Source organism: Haemaphysalis longicornis, unplaced genomic scaffold, assembly GCF_048455015.1.
Source record: "Haemaphysalis longicornis isolate Haplotype H1 unplaced genomic scaffold, Haemaphysalis longicornis Haplotype H1 scaffold_10, whole genome shotgun sequence".
Classification (NCBI taxonomy): domain Eukaryota; kingdom Metazoa; phylum Arthropoda; class Arachnida; order Ixodida; family Ixodidae; genus Haemaphysalis; species Haemaphysalis longicornis.
In genome coordinates, this window is record NW_027526204.1 from 132,812,689 (window position 1) to 132,835,092 (window position 22,404).

At 44.9% G+C, this 22,404-nt stretch overlaps 1 protein-coding gene across 1 annotated transcript in view; it reads left to right on the forward strand.

The window, feature by feature from the left end:
• Positions 1-20,547, forward strand: part of LOC144159350 (protein quaking-B-like) — a 240,876-nt gene extending 220,329 nt beyond the window's left edge. The window contains exons 5-9 of the mRNA XM_077690768.1: positions 10,282-10,467; positions 11,493-11,888; positions 13,894-13,964; positions 15,114-15,187; positions 17,095-20,547. Coding sequence (XP_077546894.1) covers positions 10,282-10,467; positions 11,493-11,888; positions 13,894-13,964; positions 15,114-15,187; positions 17,095-17,213 — 846 coding nt within the window. The 3' untranslated portion in view covers positions 17,214-20,547. The remainder of the gene's footprint in view (positions 1-10,281; positions 10,468-11,492; positions 11,889-13,893; positions 13,965-15,113; positions 15,188-17,094) is intronic.
• The last annotated feature ends 1,857 nt before the right edge of the window (positions 20,548-22,404 follow it).

A 22,404-nucleotide genomic window follows, 5' to 3' on the forward strand; every position in this document is an offset into this window, starting at 1 on the left:
GAAATGCAAGGCGTATCTGGTTCGAGGAGCAAATCCCGCAGTGCCGCTCCGTTCTGTCGATAACTATAAGTTTCGCAGTGGTTTCAGACGCGAAGGAAAAAGTGAAATCGCTTACCGAAAGTGTTGCAGGGTCCCTTTAAGGCGAAAGGGCAGTGGGCTATGCGGAAGTCGTGATGTGCCAGAGGCGCTATTTCACAGACAGTGACGTCAGGACCATTTTCTGCGTAGAGTTTTATACTACTATACATCAGAGGGAAATATGGCGCCACTGCGTAGGGGAGCCGCGCTTCAGCGAGCGTTCCGTCATGTACCTGACAGGTACGTTCCACTTGTTCTTGGCATGGCTCATAAAAATGCTGAAAACTTGGCTCTTGGTGCAAAAAAAGCAACACTATTACTGTAGAAGGTTCATGAAATTTGTTTTGTTATTATAAAATTGAACCTCCAAAAAAGATTAATTTGTCTGTAATTGTTTAGAAGCTTCACGTGCAATGAACAAGAAAAAAAAATTGAATTCAAAACAGCGCAAAAAGACGGGACAAGGAAACGACGACACAGGGCCTTCTGTCGTCGTTTCTTTGTCCCGTCTTTTTGCGCTGTTTTGAATTCAGTATGCACCAACTAGCCCAAACCACCATTCTAACGAAGAAAAAATTGTTACCCTCTTTTGTTGATTTTGACTTCGAGACAAAAAATAAGCCGTATGGCGCTAGCTAATCCAAGTAGGCGAGGAACGTCGGTAGCGGCAATGGCGCCGCCCATAGTGGCCCGCGACTGCGGCGACAGATTTCCCTCTAGTATATATTAGCATGAAACTCTATGCTTTTCTGAACATTCTTTCATCTTTGCCCAGATCCGGCACACCCTACGAAAAAACGAAGCTTATCGTGCAACGATTATTGGAAAAGGAGGTTTTCGGCGGCCCGTTTCTACCTCCCACACATTCTCCGCGTACGGCTTGCCCGCTCCAAACGTTCGAACCGTAAGCCGATTGTCTTAAAGGAAGAAACGGCCCGCGGGCGGATTACGCAGCGCTGTTGGAGTTACTAATGCGCAAATATTTGAACGAAGCTATGCTCCGCTCTCTACACTTCGGGCTGGCCGGTCGGCCTCTGTTCGTCTCAGCTTGGAGCGCCACTTTCCGGCTTTGTGAGCTTTTAGCGCTACTTTCGATGCTGGCCGCTAATTGGCCGTAGGAACGTTACGTGAACGCTTTGTCGCTCGGCTTATCCACCGTTAAAAAGCCGTTACTCAGGCATAACGATGTCTACCACCCCGCTAATTAATGACGCGTAGTCGTTTTTGAATAGCGCGCTCATCAATGTTTTTTTTTCTTCTTTCTTCGAGATAACGCGTGCCTAACGGTATGAGCTGATGGCAGTGCTCTGGATACGAACAAAGTGCAGAAACGCCAACACAAAGCTTTATTAGCTAACTAGTACCACAGAACAGATCACCGGTGTTTCCTTCACTGGGATATTTTTAGCCCTAAAACTGGTTAACAACGGGGGGATTAACTTTGTTGGCATGGGGCCGTAGCCGGGAATGTCAGATTAGAAACAGGGATGTGGCTTACAGTGACTGATATTTTTCTCTCGTTTTGAACTTTCCGAAAATGAAATAAGGAAACAGGTGTAACCTTTAATAACTCGCGTTTATGCCAGTGGTGCTCTGCCCATTGAGATACATTGAGCAGCCGTACTCACCTCGATTTTTGAAGTGCATATGCTGCTGCCTTCAGCTTATACGCTTTAAAAATACGCTTCAATTTAAAATATGCTGAGGCCTTCCTCACCACAGCAGGTTTGGCCAACCTGGTGCAGTAATGGCCACAACCTCTCATGACTGCGTCAATCTCAGGATTCCCTTACAACTTTTGCCGAACCCCGTACCACTAGAAGACTAGAAGCCAGTAAGAGTTAAATCTGATTCCCTATTTAGCCCGCCCAACACTTTCAAATACAGGCTTTCTCCACGTGTCATAGAGGAATGGAGCCTACTTGCTGTATCCACCCACTCTGCTTATTTGTCTACAATTCTATTCGCTGTTTCGTCTCCTTAATAAGCACCAATATATTCATGCCGACACTACTTGCGTTCATTATAATGTATATTTGGAGTGTTCGTCATTTTTACTAGCGTATGTTTTGTTGAACGGTTACAGTGTGCGCTGTATCGGTGCTTCGTAACCAGTGATGTATGCTTTGTATACCCCACTCCTGAGATAGCCCCATGGGGCTGCAGCATGTAGAACTAAATAAAATAAATTTAGTTTAACGTGAATGTTACAACATTATTTCAAGAAACCGCCACGTCGAAACACGCATAGCGCATTGCGGGCGTAATACGGCTAAATCAAATCTAATCGGGCATTGCCAAAACACGCATGCGAAAGGAGGGCATTACAAAGGCACACTGTCAATATATTCTTCCCGCAAATAAGAGTTAAAACGCGTATAAACGGAATAAAACTGTGAGAATTTCATACAATCGTAAAGTTTGATGTCGTACTGGATGTTGGTGCAGAAATTTGTTTATCAATTTAAAAGAAAACGGGGTTAATGCCTACCGCCTTCGCCTGCATTTTCTTCCCGCCGCAAGAAACGGATTAAAAGTATTTACAAATAGAACCAATTTTTTAGGGGTTTACTTTTGTGAACGACCTTTCCATGTTTCGTTGCTGTTGTGATCTTGCCGTCGCCGAACGTTTGAAGAGAGATATAAGTTTGGCTGCAATAACGTGATCTTCCAAGGATCACTGTTCCAGTCGTGTGTATTAGTAGCGTTTCTTTTGTTTGTCACCTACTGCATGATTTCTTCCAGTAGCCTTCCTCCCGACAAGTAAAAAATTATTAGAAATTCTCGGGGCAGAAATTTTCCGAATCCCTACCTTTTCCGGCACGCTTGTCGTGGGACATCGCGGTATGCTACTCAAGCCGGAAGCGATCACAACTTCCTGAGAACGTTCGCTTCCAACTTCCGCGTTCCTTCCTGCCGTTGACCGGAAATCAAGTTTGGTACTTCACCCTCACTTTTTTGCCAGGGTTGGGAAGATTCTACAGCCTCGGAGATGTTTCCCGGGGCTCTATATTGCGCGAGCACTCGCCACGGCCGCTCTGCAGTCCTATCAGTCCGCTTTTCGTGGGATCTCTTGAGAGATAAAGAGTTGTAGGGCAGGGTGTAAACGACTCTTCTTATTAATATGGTTGTTGTCGGTCTCTTGCGCCGGCACTTTGTGGCAGCAAAGCATCCTTTCGCGCAGGCACATCCTTCGGGAGGAAGGGGGGGGGGGGGGGGCATTTTTTAGGTAACTTAAGAACGTAATTTCATCGAAAAGTGTATAGCAGAAATTGGCTTGTTATCACTGCTACAAACAGACGCTTTGATTATTGAAAAACGAGGTGGAGAATGACATGTGTTAAATGTCCAAAAATGCGAAATGAAATCTTTGCACCGCCGCGCAAACCCGCTTGATTGCCCTTAGTGCAGTTCTGTCTTGGATTTCGCGAGGGCAAAACTATACATATCCAGCCAGCCAAATATATTACGTCATCAATTACACGCACACGCACAAAAGCAACCAGACGGATGGACGGAGAGAGAGAGAGAGAGAGAGAGAGAGAGAGAGAGAGAGAGAGAGAGAGAGAGAGAGAGAGAGAGAGATAATATACCACACTAGCCTTCCTTGTCGCCTTGTAGTGATACTGTTCAGATTACGTAAGTCCTGCCAGCTTTTTGTACTTTGCCGGCTACGGTCTCAGCGTGACTTCAAGCGCTTTACTCCGCTGCTCCTATTGTTCTCCAGCTTGCTTAGTTCTGGGCGCTCCCTTCTGTCTTATAGTTTGTACCGGCTAATTACAATAAATATTGTCTTGGTTTCGCAGGCACTGCAGTTGAAAAAGAAAATAAAAAAGGTCGCAAGCCGGCAAGCATTTCAGGAAACACTGTTTACCAGCTTTTCGGAAAGGGGTAATTCGAGCTTTTCTCGGGAGAAATATTAGATTAAGTTGTAGTAGCGATTCTTAAAGTCTGAGACACCGTGGCAGATATATTAGGCTGCAATGTATGGGTAAGCTGCTAACCTCGTGCACGAACGAACCGTGGAATTTATTCTCACTGACTATCTGCAGTCCTCAATCAAGAAAATGCACGAACAGGTACAATGAAGTACAAACAGTAGATCAAAACGCTATGCAAGACGGGGTTACGAAAACGACAGGTTTAGTACTAGGAGGTTTGTGTTGTTCGCGTCATTTTTGTAGCCCCTGTCGGGCTTTGGTCTCTGGTAGCGGTCGTTTTTTTCTGCCCAAAGCAATGCATGAAATTCAGCAAGATTTGTTGACGGGCTAGTTGGTCTGAAACTTGAACAGCCATGAGGATCCTCTTCGTGTCGTCGTTTCGCGCAATCCTCACAGCTGTTCAATGCATGAAACGAGAGATTTTGGGTCTCCGAGGTTACCAGCAGAAGAGTAAAGATTTAAAGAATTTAAGTAATCCTAAAAGTACCCAGTCGAAAAAGACGACAAGAAAAATTTCTCTAGTTTGTCCTATTTTCGCGTGCCGTACTGCCATTTTGTCTCATTTTTGTCGCGTCATGCTTCTGAAGTTCGGTCGTATGTTGTATTCCTGTCGTGATTTTGATGTTCTGTCGTGCCGAGTTCCTGTGTTCCCGTGATGACGATGTTCCATCAGTAGTTGCGCATGGTTTGAATGTTATTGCCTATTGTGGAGAGTAGCGTAAATGGCAGTTCTGTTGTGACTACAGAAATGTTTGTTGTTGAGAAAAATGACTTTGTCGTTACGACGGAAATCTGCCGTAACAACAGATGGCTTTGTCGTAACAACAGGACTTGTGTTGTCACAACAAAGATTTTTGTCGTATGACAGGGATTCTTGTTAGGTTTTTACGGCATTCCTGTGGTGATTTTATACTGGGTACTGATATGGGAAGACCGTTCGTTACGCTGTGACGCTACTATTGCAACAGACTTGAAGTTTTTCCTTATCAAACGTATGCATCTGAAACAGTTAAAAAATCGTCTCGGCACCATACGCGGGCCAGTGAACTATTTTTACAAGCGTACGTCATTCACAGCGCGTTACCCAGAGAGCGCACGAGGCACAGGGTGCAATGACAAAAAAAAAAATCTGAACCGACAGCTCGTTCGTCCTCGACGTCTTTAAGCGGCGGTGCGCGAGGGGCTTGTTTATGGGAGCGCGCCGTTTCTGTTATTGACGTCTGTCACGAAAACGCAACAGAAACGCAGTTAGCGAGCTGACGCGTGCTCCCATCGCCCCTACTCGGCACATTTCTGGCTGTCAGACTAGCCAGCGGCGGCAGTGCCGTTCAATCTCCATTGCAGATTTATTTTTAGTTCGTTGAATCTTTCCGCCGTACGGCTCCCTGGCATCGAATGGCTCGCCGGCTGCATTCCGCATGATATCGTGTTTGACGGATTGCATTTCGACGTAAGGCGCCGTTTCTAGGCTAAGCGGTCGTATTTCTGTCGGTGACTGCTGCTGCGGTTAGTTCCAGAACGGTCGTCTGCTAGGCGCCCCTAGGCAGCTTCGCACTCGTGATCTGCTAATTTTCGTTTGTTGTTGCTTTTTTTTTTCTACAGACTCCTCAATTTGTTTCCTCTTCACCGATCGCTTTGCGCCCATGTTTGGTATCTTATTGTATGGTTCTGAAAAAAAAAAAACAAACAAGGTGTGGTATTCAATCGTATTTTGTGTCTGTTACCGCTTCACTCTGGGTCCCTGACGTTCCTGGCGAAGAGAGGAAAAATGATTGCCGCATTTTGTGTCAGTGAAACGTTTTGGTAAATTGATGAGCCTTTTTCGATGCACGTCGTTTTATTTTTCTTGAACGTTGAGGAATAAGTCAGACACACGTGAAAGTCTATTGGGTTTTGTATTTGCCGCCGTGATGACATTCGATAAGCACACGTCAGTGCGACGCAAAAAAGCATCTCGCGATGGAATGAGAAGGACTTTTCTTTGTTTTCTCGTAAGGCCTGACCCTTTTCGAATGCATTTCTTTGGGCACTTCTTCTGTCACGTCTGTCACCGTGTGACGCGGAACGACAACGGTCCTACGGCATTATTTTTCGGCTTTTTGTTTTTGTCTCTTTTTTTGTAAACCGCTCACTCGTTCGGGCTTTCTTTCACAGGAGGGTGAGATTTCATGGCTTTTTTTTTTTTTACAAGATCAGTGACACAGAGTAGAGGCAACACCAGTCTACGAGGTCTGGTTGCACCTGTCGTTCGCTTTCCGTTCCCGAAAGGCACCTTAAAAGCACCTAAACACTGTCTGCGTTACGTTGGCCGCAAACTAAGTGTCTGTATTTAACGTACAAATGCCGTGTTTCTGGAAGAGAAGTATACGACGAATAGAGAAATACAGTACAGTTGAAGCTAGATTTACGGAAGTCACCAGGACCCGCGTAGTGTTTTCTTAAATGGCAAATTTCATAAAGATGGAACGCATGAAGATTATGAGCAACTGCGACGGCAGTTCAAAATTGTTCGGTAGATGGAGAATTTACTTATTTTCGGAGTGGAGTATCCACCGCTTCTTTAGCGCACAAGTTCCGCCCATAGCCGTCGTTTAACAATCACCGCCCGTTGCTTGCGGGCCCGAAAAATCTGTAAAACTCTGCAGTGTCGCAAGAATGGAGACTCGGCGGCGAAGGCGTATCGCTAAAGTTCACACTGCGACTACCTTTGCCTTCGTCTCTTGTCGAGCGACGAACCAGCAGCTGTCTCACTATATAGTCAAAGCATGCCTTCAACGATCGAGTCCCTGAACGCTAGTGGCAATTATAGGTTGCCAGCTTGTTCCACGTAAAAAAAAAAAAAAGACTTTTTTTTTGGAGAGGTGCCGCTTCTTTCATTGATGGATCGGCAGAGCGCCAACGCTGCGTGCTAGAACTTCAACAGCGTTTCGAGACTCCAAAGCTGTTATCCGCCCTGCGCCGTTCCTTTGTTCTCTTTCTTTTTCTTTTTATCCTGGTATAATTCGATCCTCAAACGGTTTCTAAGAGGCGCCTAGCGGCGATCTAAAGTGTTGAATTGAGGCCGCTGCTTCTCGCTTTTTTTTTTTTTTTTTTGTGCTTTCTGTCGTCCCATCACTTTTTTGTTATTTTATTCGAGACAACGCCCTTTTATTCCGACGGTTCGCACTGCGCATATGCCTTTTTTCTGTCTGGAGCGCACACAAAGACTGCTAGTGGAGGAGCGAGAGTCCTAGAGGCGCCTCGTGCATTTCGTGCGCAGCGAATAACCGATCGATGGCGTTGCTTTGCATTGCTGAAAAGCTTTAAAAAAAAAGCCTACAAAATGGAAAATAAATGACAGTGCATATGGTAATACCCAAGTACGAAAAACTTATATATGGCTGTGCTGGCCGCCCTTTTGTGAGGTGTCGAGTTGTCTGCATATTTTTTTGGAAACTCCCTTTTTTCATTCCTGTAGTATTGACACGCGAAAATGTAATGGGGGAAACTGGGTCGGTTAACAATGTTTTTCAGAAGGGTTGAAAAACGTCGGCTCGCGCAAGAGCAGCACAAGGCATTGCCTCAAAATTGCGGTGCTGGATCCTCGGTTATAAGGTAAATTTAGCCACGTTTTTGCTTTAACTGTTCTTTCTTGGTTTCCTCCCAAAACATCTTTTAATCAATCAATCAATCAATCAATCAATCAATCAATCAATCAATCAATCAATCAATCAATCAATCAATCAATCAATCAATCAATCAATCAATCAATCAATCACACCATTAACCAATCAATCAATCACTCAATCGATCAATCAATATCAGCATGTGTGGTTAGTTTCAACAACTTGCGGCGATTTCGCTCACACGAGTGACTTAAGTACAACTTTTCGTCGAAGTCAAAACGGCCTGAATCAAAACGGCCAGTCACAGACGAGGCAACTATCAAGCTATTTTGATTTTCGGCATTTAAAAGGAGCTATACTAATTCTGTTGTTGTCGAAGGGGCCAAAAATCTTTAGAAATGACCCACCATTCTTTATTTTTTTTTAATTCTACGTTTTCTTTCCAGGCTGTGGGCATTCCCTCTAGGACAGTCTTACTGTGGTAAAGTGCCCTGAACAGGCTACCTGAACATTTGCAGGCGCATTTTTTTTTTCACCTTACCACTACAAGCGGCATAAGGCGGACCAACTATTTAAGAACATTAGAAATATGTTTACAATTCCAATACATTTACGTTACATCACGCGAAAATGCGGCTTCTAATGGGGGGCGTAACGGAAGGTGGTACTAGAAATCAGAGTCGTTCCACCCTGTGGAGAGGGAAGTCTTGTGACGCTGGCGATCTGGTGGAATTCGCTATGTTGGGGTTCAGCTATAGTGGGGATTTGCTATATTGAATTACAAGGACAGTGGCCAAATCTGTACTACCTCACAGACAAAGGACGCATACTATTGGTGGGTAGAGATAATGACGTTTTTTCGTTATATATCGCGCGGCTAGGCTAATCACAGCGCAGGGTCTAGTGTGCCGCACAGGTGGCCGCCGAAGAGCGCGCGGCATTGCGCACAGACGGATGAGAGGGACACGTCGCACGTGGCGAGGAGTATACACGGCTCGACGAAAAGGTGCAGCCGGCGGAGAGGAGCAAAAAGTGGGACTACAACCACACTACCTCCGTAGACGGCCACCCTTCACTGTGCAGCGAACGACGTGGGAAAGACAGCTTACAAAAACCGAACTTACACCGATACCCTTAAAAAGGTCTTCACCTCTGAACACAAATGCATAGCTGGGAAAACCCCGTGAATTCCAGGTAGCGGCTCGCAAAATCTTTGCTTTCACTCCTTTAGAACCACGTGTCTGAATTCAAGTGACGTCGCAAGGGCAATTGTTGCGGGTGTCGTTTACAGCTTTGCTTTCCAACCACCTACACAGCGTGGATCGAAGACAATTTTTTTTAGGGTCAACATGAGCCGTTTTAGATCAGATTTTGGAGGCCCTGGGAAATTTCTTAATTTTTTTATGAATTTTCTATGGGCTAACCGCGCCGCTGAGTAAATTGTTACCGCCGGCGAGAGACTGCGATCCCAACTATATGCAGCTTCACTGCAAAATAACCGACGGCTCATAGAGTAACGAAACACACCTGAAAAGCTGGAATTGACGCCAAATTCCTCACGGTGGTTCCGGCAAAAACACTACAATAGACTCCCCTTAAGACGAGCTCGAAGAGACCGTAAAAATTTGTTCTTATTATCAGAAATTCGTCTTAAGCGGAAGTGTTTTGCATTGTGGACGTTACAAGAGAGCAAAAATGTTGTTCGTCCTAACCATAGTGCTCGTCTTAACCGAGTTCCTTTTAACGGGAGTCCACTGGACATCTCGCTCTTGGCGGGAGAGAAGCATACCTCACTAAAGCGAGACGAGCTCCCCACCTTATCACATGGCTGCTGTCGTACCTGGATGACTAATGCTGTGACTAGTTGGTTGGATAAACATTTTATTGTGCTGAATTGCATCAAAACCAGCGCGACCACTTGGTTGGTCGCGCTAGGAATAAAGTAGTTGAATAAAATTAAAATTAAACTTCTAGTCGCGTCTCTCGCCTTTCCCACGTGAGCTCATAAATCATTAAAAGAGTATGCATGGGAGTTTACTGCACTGACGTCCACATTGGCGTCTAGATATTCGATGATTATTCAATAGCATCACGAAATAATTTAAAGCGCAGAGCACCTTAGGGGCTCGGCTTGTCGTCGTAGCTCGCCCGCTGGACCCAGGTAGAGCCACACGGCGTTCCGTCGTCGCGGCGTAACCCACGGGTTTCGAAAGACAAGCGGTTTATACACTCATAAGGGTTCGGCACTCGTGAACCACTGGTGCTTGCCATAAATCTCCCCGTTATTTAGCGTGAAGAAAACTGTAGGTACATTTGAGGCAAAATATACGTAATTAACCGGCAGCGCCCGCGTTCATTTAGCAAGGAACGCTCGTTGGGTAGCATTTACGACAGTAAGCGAAAAAAAAATGTGGCGGTGCAACGCCGGCACGTGCGGGAGGAAAAACAAGAACAAAAAGAACAGAACTCCCGCTGGCGCGGTTTCAGGCAGGGGGCGCACGAGCACTGCGAAGGCGGGAAATTTGAAATGCGTTGAGTCGTAGCAGTGGGCGCGAAATGGCGCTACAACTCATTATGGTGAGTCACTGCTCTGCACTTCCGACAGCTTTCAGATGAGTGGAACGGCTTTAATTCTTTTTTATTCCTTCGATACACAGGACTACTACGACGAGATCCGCCAGACGCAGCTGCGGGAGCTGGCGCTTCTTAAGAACGACCGCAAGAAGGGCACAGGGACAGCGGCTCTGGAATCCGGACCTCAGACCCCGTTGCCGCCGCCGGAGGCCTCCTCTCCACCGTGCAGCGGCAACGAACTGGTCGCACTGGGAAACGCTGGCGGCAGCGTAAGTTTCGATACCCAAGGCGGTGTCAATTTCTTCCGGGTGGGCCGGGCGGGCGCGGAAGCTGCGGGAGAAACGTTGAAATAAAGTGCGAATACCGCAATCTGAACTCGGTCGAAAATGGCGGCAAGAAAAATTTCTACGAATTTCAAAACTGGACTAACGGGACAAAGACAAGCGCTAACTTTAGCGCTGTCTGCATTTTTGCGCTTGAAATTCGTACCATGGATTACCAACCAGCTCGAACCCATGCATTGTTAAGAAAAATTTGTGTGGTTGTCGGGTCGTGATTCTGATGTTCTGTCGTGTGTCGTATTCCTTTCCTGATTTTGATCTTTCGTCATGCCGAATTCCTCTCTTGTCGGGATGCTGATATTCCATCAGTAGTCGCACGTGGTTTGAATGTTTTTGCCCATTGTGAAGAGTAGTGTAAATGGCATTTCTGTTGTGACAACCAGGAATACTTGTCGTTGAGAAAGTTGACTTTGTCGTTACGACAGAAATGTGAGTTGTAACAACAGATGGCTTTGTCGTAACAACAGGCCTTCTGTTGTCACAACAGTTTTTTGTCGTAAGACAGGAATTCTTTCTTGTTAGGCTTTTGCGGCATTCCTGTTGTGATTTTAAACTTCGTTTAATTTAACGAAACTACTCGTTTGCTTGAAGCTAAGTCATTAAAGAAATTAAAACTCGCACGACTTTCGGCCACATGGGCGATGTGCATCTTAACCAAAAATGGCACTCCTTTCATCCCTCGCTGATGAGAAGAGCAAAGGGACGGTACGGCCGCTTTCCGCGGGAAATTCTCAATCGCCACCATCCCACGCCGCACAATGTGCATAACGCTGAAACATTTTTATGGGATGTTGTCGGTTCTCGCTGTCTAAAGTCGTTGTCGGAACGTCTTTCCGAACTGCACGTCTTGCAGGATCACGAGTAATGATGCTTTGCTTCCTCCAACCATGTGTTCGAAAAAATTCCGAATGGTTCCGTTCGCTTTCACATCGTCTCCTCTCCCTCTTACGCAGGTTCCAACTCTACATCAGGATGCCTCATCCTCCAGCCGCTCGCCCTCCTCCACACCTCCCACGCACCCGTCTGCTTCGATACGACCCGGACTGCCCGGCATGATGCTGGCCGGCACAGCCGACGCGCTGTCCCACCTGCCTCTGCAGAGCGCGGGAGCAGCGGGTCTAAGCCGGGGCATGGGGCCACCCTCGGCCACGGCAGCCGCGGTGTCGGCCGCGGCGGCCAAGGCGGCCTACCTCCTGCACGGCTCCCGCATCTTCCCCGTGCGGCTATCCCGCAAGGGAGCCCTGCGCGCTGCGGCGCTCACGCTGGGACGGGCAGCGGCCGTCGGAGCGCTGACCCACGGAGCGGCCGTCGAGCTCATATCTGCGGACTGCGCCGGTGCCGAAGAATTCGTGAGTAGCGCTGTCTTGTGGGAACTTTTGAAGCAGTTCGTGTTCACACGGCGGACTGCGTCAGTGTCCTCGGAGTTGTAGGGAAAACTTAAACAAAAAAATCAATCAATCGAGATATGTATTAGCACAACGATGACATGTTCGCCTGCGTCGGAAAATGAAAGCGGGAAGGAAGGGGGAAGGGGCAAGATGGGGATTTGCATCAGGTGGTGATTTACGTGCAAATAAAATTTGGAGGGTTGAACCCGCCGAAACTACGCCTGGGCTGCAAGGCGCGCCGTAAGAGAGTGCGCCTGATTAATTTTGACCGCCTGAGGATGTTTAACGTGCGCCAAACTCTCGGCACACGGGCGTTTTCACTTTTCGCCTTCGTCTGAAATAAAATAAATTGGGCCACTCGTTCTTGGTCTTAGGATTGAAGCGACGTCTTCTCTCTACATAATTCCTAATAGATTTGAGTGCAACTTCTTGCTATATGTTCAGTAGGGGTGGCCGATTGTATATGCTTGTTTCTGCGAATCAAAAAAATAACAAAAAACTGACTGCAAATCGAATCTAATATTTTTTGAATGCGGGTATCTTTGACTTAGTGCGCAAGAGCGTCTAAGACGTAGCTACGAAAATACCTGAGGCAGTCAGTCAGGACCTAACACATTGGGTATTCGTGTACTAGGTGGCGGAGCAGCGGGACTAAAATTTGTGATACATTGCCTCAAGGAGTGCGCGATTTTCGACGCACTGTAAATACGAGAAATAAAGGTGACTGGTCCATCGAATCGCTTGCCTTTCCTACGCACACTAGGGGCTGATATGCACCGTACTGCAAGCCAAGCACAAATCACTAGCCTCAGCTAATACACGCCCGATTTAGCAAAACACTCGTTTTGCGCAAGCTTTACACATGTGTCAAGCTTTTTTGCATAGCTTTGCTGTCGTGCGAAAAAGCCAATCTTAAAGCGCAAGCAGTGCGGTGAAGCTTGTGAACCGCGTGATTTTCGGGTCATGCGACAGAGCGCACTCCTATTGCCCATTATGCGTACATTTCGATTATTTGAATACTATAAATACTTTGAACTGTTAAAATTGGGCTGCTAATCGAAGCGAATACCAAACCCTATTCGCGAAATATGAAAATTTTTATGTATACGCTTACGTCTAAAATATGGTTTTGGAGACTCCCTACGTTTCTCGTGCTGCTCTGTCCTCGTCCTATCTCCACTTATCCTTATTGTGACAATTCAGTGACTGCGACTGGTAAGCTAGGCATATCGCCGACTGCCATGGTGCTATCAAGCACCGTCTCTTTAACAGCGAAGCTTCTAAGGTCACCTCAGCTGTGATATTTCTTGTGCGCCGTCATCGTCAATGCACCCTTCCGGTAGTTGTCTAGAAGATTCGGAATATATATTCTCCTGATTGCGTAATGATATATGGCATGATTTCCCTGCCGTTTAATGAAGCGAGTCCGTATGATTAGAGCGCAGCTCTTGAGAGTTAGTCAATGTATTCAGCGCTGTCGCTGTAGCCGTTGACGTAACCGAGCGAACGAAGGCAGCGGGGCGAATGAAAGAGAGCAGACTCGGAGCAAACAGAATGAATGGCGGTGATAGTGAGGAGAGTGCAAGAAGAAAGTGAGGGAGGAGAGCATGGCAAGGATGTAAGGAACAGACTGGACGGCTGCAAAAGACGTCTTCCACTGGGGTGACCCGCTAAACAATAGCGCCGTTGTAGTGTTCCACAGAAAGACAACAATAAACCAAAAGCAAACAGTGAAGAACCGCTGTGTGTTAAGGCACCCGAGATATTTTAGCCTCATTTGAAGTTTTCGACAGAATCTTATTTAGAACCATTGAGAAAAAATGGACACAAAACCGAGGTTACCCTTACACGATGGCTGAAGGAAGCTACGTTTCTGTAGTCGTTGCTTTGAAGGAGAAAACGCACAGTGTCACAGGGCTGTGCGTAACATTTGTTCTTTTCTTTTTTTTTTATGTTGCCTGTCCAGCTTTATGGAGACGAGTATCCGGACGGCAACTTTGACGGGAACGTCTATGAGCAAGCTTTCACCACCATTGAGTGAGTAGATACACCTACACGCCGTAATGTTTTCTGCAGTATGCATCAAGATAATAAAATTTCTTGTTTTTTTTTCTTGTTGCCTTCATCTCTAAAACGAGCAAAATGAGCACTTTTACAGTTGTTGTGTATGGCACAATATCTCCCACACATTTGGATGTAGTTAGCATGACGTAAATGGGGTAGTTCAACCTGTTAAAAGTGTGCTGGACAATGAATTTCATGTTTAAGGACCCAATGGCCTGTTACCGCATATAGTAATTATCTTTATATTAGAAGTTCGGGATATTCTTACTGCGATAACTTAGAGTCAAACCCAATGCCAAAATCGTATTGAAATGTTATAAACAACAAAGTTATGAACGTGTTGGCTACATGATTTAAACATCTGAAAAGTGCTCAGGCTCCAAGAGTGAACTTCATATGAGTTTAATTTTGATAAATGCATCCAGTGCCATGTATAAAGACGGTCTAAGCATTATAACTAAATTAAGGGTGAATTTTCAATATATTAATGGAGTCAGAAAATTGATAACCAATTGATTACCTAGTGGGGTTGCTAAGTGGTTTCTAAACATAATATAAAGATGTAAAGATGACTGTATTCCCCGTGGTAGTACTCAATGCAAAGCAACCCTTTTCAATTACGACACAGGAGTCTTCACAATCCTGTTTGTACAATGAGATGAGAACATGAATGCAATCCTGTTCCTTATCTTGTCATTAATGTCATTAGTGCAATCATGGGCCTGATGTTTTGCCAGGGCAAAACCCAACTCCACCGCTTGGCCTTCCACACCCTCAGAAATAACACCAAGCGGAGGCAAGTGGTTTAAGGAGGCGAGATTTGTCGAACGTTGTTTCTCTTGAAAAATCGCCCTATCTAATCTCTGAGCACAACTTTCTGCTGGACTAGTTGATGAGTAGTTCCCATTGTTTGAAGCACAACGTTAAACCACGGACGGTGAACAGAAAATTGACAGGACAGGCGCTTGTAGTGCCTGTTTTGTCTACTGTGTGTTCACAGTGTTTTCATTTCACTTCAAACGATGGGGACTATCCCATCTCTGCCCACAATTTTCACAGTCATGTCGATCATTATATTGTTTCATGTGGACATTGACTAATGTGTGTCTTCTGTTTGTGTAGAGAACAAGGCTTTGCACGGCAGGACGCGGAGGACATGCAGAACAACGGATACGCGGCGGATACAGATTTTACAGGTGTGTGCGACAGCAATAAGCAAACATTTTAAGCTTCATGATAGGCATAATTGGTTGCTATTTGGCTGCACTGGCAGCCTTGGTGGAGTTTAAATGTTTGCTTAATCGGCCGCATGTAGAAAATGGATGGGTCATTTTACGAACCCTCACTGAGGTCTTCCCTTTCATTAGTTGCATGCTTTGGTGTGTGAAACTGCGGCTGAGCGCGATTTGCGTTTTATATAAATATTTATATTAGCTTGGGCAGCAGTATAACATTGTGATGAGTCATCTTGCAGTTTGGCAGATTGACTAGTTTGCTCCATTTCATACACGGCGTTTCCACGTGCTTCGTCTAATGATTTTTCCTTGTTATCAATTAATTTAGAGAAAGAGGAGTGACCTCCTTTAAAGTAATGTTTTATTTGTTTCATGTGCTTGTCTGGAGAAGGAGACAGGAATAATTGATTTCAGTATATCACGTGGGGCACGAAATGGACAGACCATGGAAGGTGCTTGGAACATCTCCCTAGATTGAAAATATAATCATGGCTGCTCTCATCGCAATGTAACTAGTATTTACGCCTATGTATCCGTATGTTTTCTTAGTAGCAGAATAAAATTAGTCTCGGAACGTTGTGAGAATTGAGTTTTCAGTTGAAACCCATGGTGTGAAAAATCTTTCAACACTAGTTCCGCATGCCGTCGTCGATTTTTTCGTAGAACTCCCCAGTGCGTACCTGCTAGAAATACGTTCAGTGTTTTTGTCTCACACCTTGTAACTTTTTCTTGGCTAAACCGGGCGCTCAAATGCATCTTCACTTTAAATTAATTTTGCCATTGTCAGAGTTCCACTAATTCCTTATTTATTTGCATGTGCAAACATGATATACACTAAAAGAAAGAGGTTGCAAAAGAAACGTCATTGCGATACCACTGTAACTGAGGGGCAATTTGAAAATGTCATCCTAGTTGCTTGTCCCTTTGCACTCGAAAGTCGTCTTTAACTGATTTAAGATGCTGCTATCGGCTAATACAAAGAAGTGCGTACTCAGGGCATCATAATAAGTCATTAACAGGATTTTCTATTATTTTTGGGTGTGCGACTACTCATACAAAGGAAACATACTCAAAGCTACAAGCGTATTTGGTGCAGTTGGTGTCCAAATAGTGGATCTCGCAGCAATAATTGTCTGAACTACGCTGGTAAACTGGCTCGACTGGTGATACAAGTGGTTCAAGAGCCCACAAACACTTCATCTTGTATATAAAATACCTTGACTACCTTGTATAGTGGCCCAATATCTAGGAGCTCACATTATCTTGTAACCAGCGTAGTTGTTTCAGCAGTTAATGAGCAAGCCTTAATTGTTCCATTGTGCAAAAAACCTGGTATTGTAGCTGCTCAGTATGGAGAATGGCCTCAACTGTACAAAGTAAACATAAAATAAATTTAAGTTAATTTGGGGATTGCGCCCCGGTCTCCCAGTGCATCACGACCACAGTAACTTATCATGTTGCGAGCGGTTGTGCGAGAGCGGGCCTGGTTTGTGCAGTGCTGATTTAATGTCGCTTGTCAGGTGTGAACGTGATAGCACATGAGTACAACAGAAGAAGCTGTGGCATCAAGTGTCAGCAGTAATCCTGCCGGTCAAATGTGTGCCAAAAGTCGTGGAAATGAAAGCAACAAAACAGACGCAAACACTGTATAACAGGAAGGAAGTTTTTGTCTTAAAGGCCTGTATGCAAGCTTAAGCACCACAAGGAAGTTTTGTTTTCGCATGTGTCCTTTGTCTATTTATGGTGTCATCAATTGTCTGGCTTCAACATCACCAGAGACCGGTTTCACAAGTAATCAACATTGTCTACACCTTGCCTCGCTAAATGTTATGCATTCAATTTAATTACGATGCCCTTCCTTTGCACAGAATGGGCGGAACCTCCACTACGGACGCACCACTGCCACCTGCCATCTCGCCTGAAGCCATCACAGGCGATGGCTCGAAGACTGTACCGTCCATACGGCCCACTCCCATCCAGGTTCTAGACAACTGCCTCTATCTATTCGACTTGAGAATGGATGAAGGCTGAATCTCCCTGGAACCCCTTCATGGTGCGACCAAAGACACAGCCAGCACCACAGCTACTTATGGGGTGCTTCTTTTTACTCCGTGAAAGTTGGACAAGCCTGAATTGTGAAGTGGCGCAGGAACAATTTTGGAGGCGCGACCAACAGTCGAACGTCGCAACGTGTTGCGGTGGCCGGCTGTTACCGAGGAACCGAACCTTGTTGGCTCCTTTTTTGGACTCGCCATCATATTAAGCACGAGAGTAGGCGGCAATGAAATGTGTGAATTTGACGAATGCGAGCTTTGGGCATCAACAGTAGGAACTGCGTGCATCATAATGTAAATAATGCTTTCTGGTGCATCTCACAGCCCATCATTGGGCATAATCATTGCTGTTACTCCGCAAGGAATAGCATGATCATGATAGTTTGAAGACACATGGCTGAGCGAAACTCAGTCTACATTTCTGTTGGTTTCCAAGCAATATGTTAGACACATTGGCGACAAGTGTTGTGGTATATTCTATCTGACGCTTGCAGCTGCTTGTAAAGCATGAATTGTCGAGTGTCTAGTGGACTGGGTCAGACAAAGTTGGGAAGATTGCACCATGGTAATTATACACAAAACGGGGTGTTTTGTTCCTTTTCTTGCAGAGGATGTTTTTACAATAGCTTCGTACCAAAACTCACAGTATGTTATTAAATGACTGCAAATGACTCTCTGCGCTTCTGCATTGATTGTTATGGCCAATCTTCAGTTACTGGCTTTCTTAGCAGGCTAGGCAAAGCAATATCTCCAAAGCTGGTGACTGTTTTCTTCTCTTATTTCTTTAGGCTTAAAACAGTTATAACTGGTAGTGCCGTTATACCTTTCTTACATTTTGATTTAATCATAGCATTTCTGTAATCATCGCATTTAATGAATGCAATACCAAAGTGTTTGAACAATACCTGCCACTTATTTTTTGTTCTCCAGATGCATTTGTGAACAATCGTGAGTATCGCACATTCAATACTGTCTCTACAGGTGTTTGTTGTTTTAGTGATACAGCGGATACTCTGTACTGGGCATTTATTACTTTTGAAGTGATCAGTGCGTTCAACTTGTATGTAGAGTCGGGGAAGCTAGACCGTCCTTTGGTTTATTTAGCAAATGGGTTATGTGTACAAAGCAGTCTTAAATGCATTCATGCGAGCTTCAAGGCATGTTGGCAGTGGCATGCATAAAACACTTCTTTGAACTGAGGGTGTCGAAGCAGCCATGTAATTTCGAAGAGAATCCTGCAGGTTGCAGGGTAATGTGATGTGTGAAATAGTGTGAATGATTGCTATCTCTTTGTTACCCTCACATAGCTTATATCTCTGGTCCAAAGTGAATGTAGCGTTTATTAGAGTATACTGTGTATGGTTAAGACATTGTTTCGTTGTTTGAAAGCTTTGTACAGACATCGGGTTGCTTGTGGTTACAAACTGCTTTGTGAACCTCTTGCATCTCTTGGACAATAGATTCGTTAAGTACACTGTGAAAAAATACTAGCACTAAGAATGTTGAAGTAGTAACGTTTCAGGCTTTATAGGCCGTTGTTTTTATGTAGTGTAGCCTTCCAAGGAGTGTCAACTGGGACTTCCATTAAGCAACCAGGTATGAAAAGTCCTACATACATCGGCTAAGTCCTGAGAAAAGGTTTATTTATTGTCACGACAGCCAAAATATGTAATATAATACATGAAGCCCTTTGGTGACTATTCTTTTGCAGGCTGGCACAATTGTTAGTAAGGGCATTGATGTACATCAGGTTGTCATGGAGCCAAATGAAAAAGTTTTATGGACATTTTCAATTACACTTATTCATTTATGAACACTTTGTTAGAATTGCCTTGTGAAACATAGTATTTAATGTATGTTAAATTGTGTGGCATTGTCGTCTCTTTTATTGAAAAATTACTTTGTCAGTCACATTACAAACTGGCTGAAAGCTTTATAGGCAAATGCGCTGTTTCCTTGTACAGTTACTTCAAGTGCATATCTGTTTGAGGAAGTGCATTTGACTTTTGTAGTTCCCTACATCAATTTATGAAGGCAGCCACCTTGAAACATGGTGACTCCACTAAACTTTGGTGAATATTCCACCGTAATAGTCGTAAGATATGTATGTGTGACTTGCATTTACCGAAATCATTCATGTGCCGTATTTCATGCAGTGGTCCATTTATCGTACATAGCCATTGCATCTCTGGAATCATTCAGCCAATGGGTGCTCTTGCCTTCACAATCAAACTCGTGTCTCCAACCATTTTCATGTAGCAATCTGACATACACGTGTGCCATTGATACGGAAGTTTGATTTCAGAGAACAGTTCAGCACAAAAGTTTTCTTCTGTTGATGTCGTCCCCCTTGCTGTATGTTGATCAGAATAACTTTATCACCATAACTATCTATGAACTGCTGTTGATGAGACATCAGAAGGTGGGACCTTATCCCCGGAATAGCAGCATATCAAATGCTGTTAATGGGCCGCCTTGCACATGACTTTCCTGACATTCCTAGGCATTGATTGAAGTCTGTGACAGTTTTCCCCAGTAACTAATTGTCTTATGTGGTAATTGAGCCATTTTGGCATGCTGTCTTTCCTCGTATTCGGCCGTTTCAATCTCCCCTACGGCGGTTCGATTATGTGTAACATGTTCATATCAAACTAGGGCTTACGGAAACTCAATAAGCCGTAATAAGCTGCAGGTAAACGGTTCAACTACGTATGCTAGAGCTTCCTTGCCAGTTTTTCAATTATCCACTACAGCAGTATTGTTTGACCGTTATGTAAACGAGGCGAAACTCAAATATCTTCTGTTTTGAACATGTACCAATAGTTGCAGATATTTTGGCCTTGAAGGCCAACAAGAACCTATGACCTTACAAGCGTCAATAACAGATAGGTGAATTTTGTGTCATGGTAGATGACTTTTATTCATGTTGTGGAGGCTGGTTAATCGGGGCCCAACACATGCTGATCATCTTTTGTGCGTACCGCGAAAGTGCTCGTGCTGTGAACGCATTACATATGTACGCTTCTTGTATATACAATCCTGTATAGCGCCAGTTTTCCATCCGTGTATTGAACGTTGTTGGTGCTGTGGCATTGGATATGTGAACATTCGATGGTTTTTGTTTTGGGAATCGTAGCCTGTAGATGATCCCACGTACGTAAAGTTTTTGCACATAGTATGTCGTACAATAGGCTTTGTTTCCACTAAGCCCCAGGAAACGTGTGTTCGAACTTGTTGGGAAAATAAATGACCCTGTTTCTCACCTGATCACGCCCCTTACCCCCCAAGAACCAAAAAGCGTGTGGGAATGAATGCTTAGGTTGAAGCTAACATAAACGTACTACATCTGACAGTCCACTAATTTTTGGAACAGATTCTGGTGAAGGCAATATAAGCATTCTTCTAATTTTCTGTATATTTCCCCGCAAAAACTAAGTTTTTAGAGTTTCGAACCTGAGCTTAGCAGGCGGTTTGTTTTTATCATCACCATTTTGCATTACCTGAACCCAATCTGGAAGGGCATACATCTATTGGTGTCAATAATCGAGAAAGTTCATGTGTACGAGATTTTTGCGTGCATTAAAGATCCCTAGGTGAAATATTTGGTACCGTGGCAATAGTAACAAAAGAGGACAGCGACAAAACAGCATCCAACAAAATAGCACCCTGCAAGAGCATAGCACTGAAAGAGAATTGTGTGGTTTTCTCGCACACTATTTCTTACCGGGCAATTTGCGCATGATCTCTAAATTGCTGCTTTGATGAGAGAAACGGCTTCAGTTTGCAAAGTATTGCTGTCCTACGTTAAATTCCGGACATAAAAAAAAATTGCACGAACGAATTAATCGTTTTACCCAATCTTCCTCCTTCAGTCAATTGTTCTTCGTTTCGCTTGCAGAACCGGAATCATTTACTACTCTACATCGAGTACGATGAATGTGGCTTTAATATATGTTTATATCTTGTGCCAACATTTGTCACAGTTTAAAAATGCAAGTTCTCGTAAAAAACAGTTTGGGAAGACAATGTGATTTTCGTTCCATAAAGTTCCGTTGCAATGACCGTGGCCCTACGATACACGTTGTTGTAGCTGCACGATAGCCCTTCGACGAAACCTGGTAGACGAGCCCAACCACACGAAGCATACTCTCGGTGATTTGACGGGTCAGCATCACCCGGCGATAGCCACGTTAGCGCGCGTCTCCAAACTGTAACAAGAAACATTGGTGCCAAATAAAGTTAAGCGCACTCGTCGACAATCGGAAAGCGGATGGAATTGCTGAATTCCAGTCCGCCTCGAGGGTTGGAGAGGGATTTGGCATTCCGAAGCGCCATTCCTTTTTCCCCAAAACAACTATTTTTTTTTATTCAGCGCCAATCGGCTGCCTTGAGACAAATTCAACCAAGTTAGCACTGTTCGAAAGCTACTATCAAAAGCAGTGAAGGACTCTCTTATTACTATGGATGCTTTTACCCTGGAATTTGATTATCGTCGCCGAGCTGTGAGGACGTGCTACGTTTCGTTCGCGCGCCGGGCCTTCGGATCTGTGGTCATCGTAGGCGATGCGATCACAGCAATGAGGTTTGACTTGTTGCGATGGGTGCTCTACTGCGTGGGGCCGTCGAGCGCAAGCTCCTAATCGCAAGTACCCATTCATCTGGCTGAGTCGTTTCCCAGCGATCTCCGCCGTTCGGGATCACTGTAGCCGGCTTACAACATCAAAGCTGGGCTCGTCGCTTCAACGGTAGTCCAGCCGACGGTGAAACTGTTGGGGCAGCCAAACAAAATGCCAAGCCGAATAGTCCACCCGAAGGCGAAACGTTTCCGGCAGCGCAGTGCTAACTAAAGTCCAGCCAATTGTGGAATGTTTGGAGCAGCCAAAAAGCCAAAGCTATAGTGCAGTCGATGGCAAATATTTTGGTGTACCGAGAGTAGTTAGGCTATAGTGAAGCCTACGGCGGAAATTTTGGGGTAGCGAAGGTATTAAGGCTATAGTACAGCCGATGGCGGGAATGTCGGGGCAGCCAAAGTTCCAGGGATGTAGTCCAGCCGATGGAAAAAATTTGGGGGCAGCAAAAGTACCAAGGCCAGCCTGTGTGAAACATTTTGTGGAAATGCTGAGG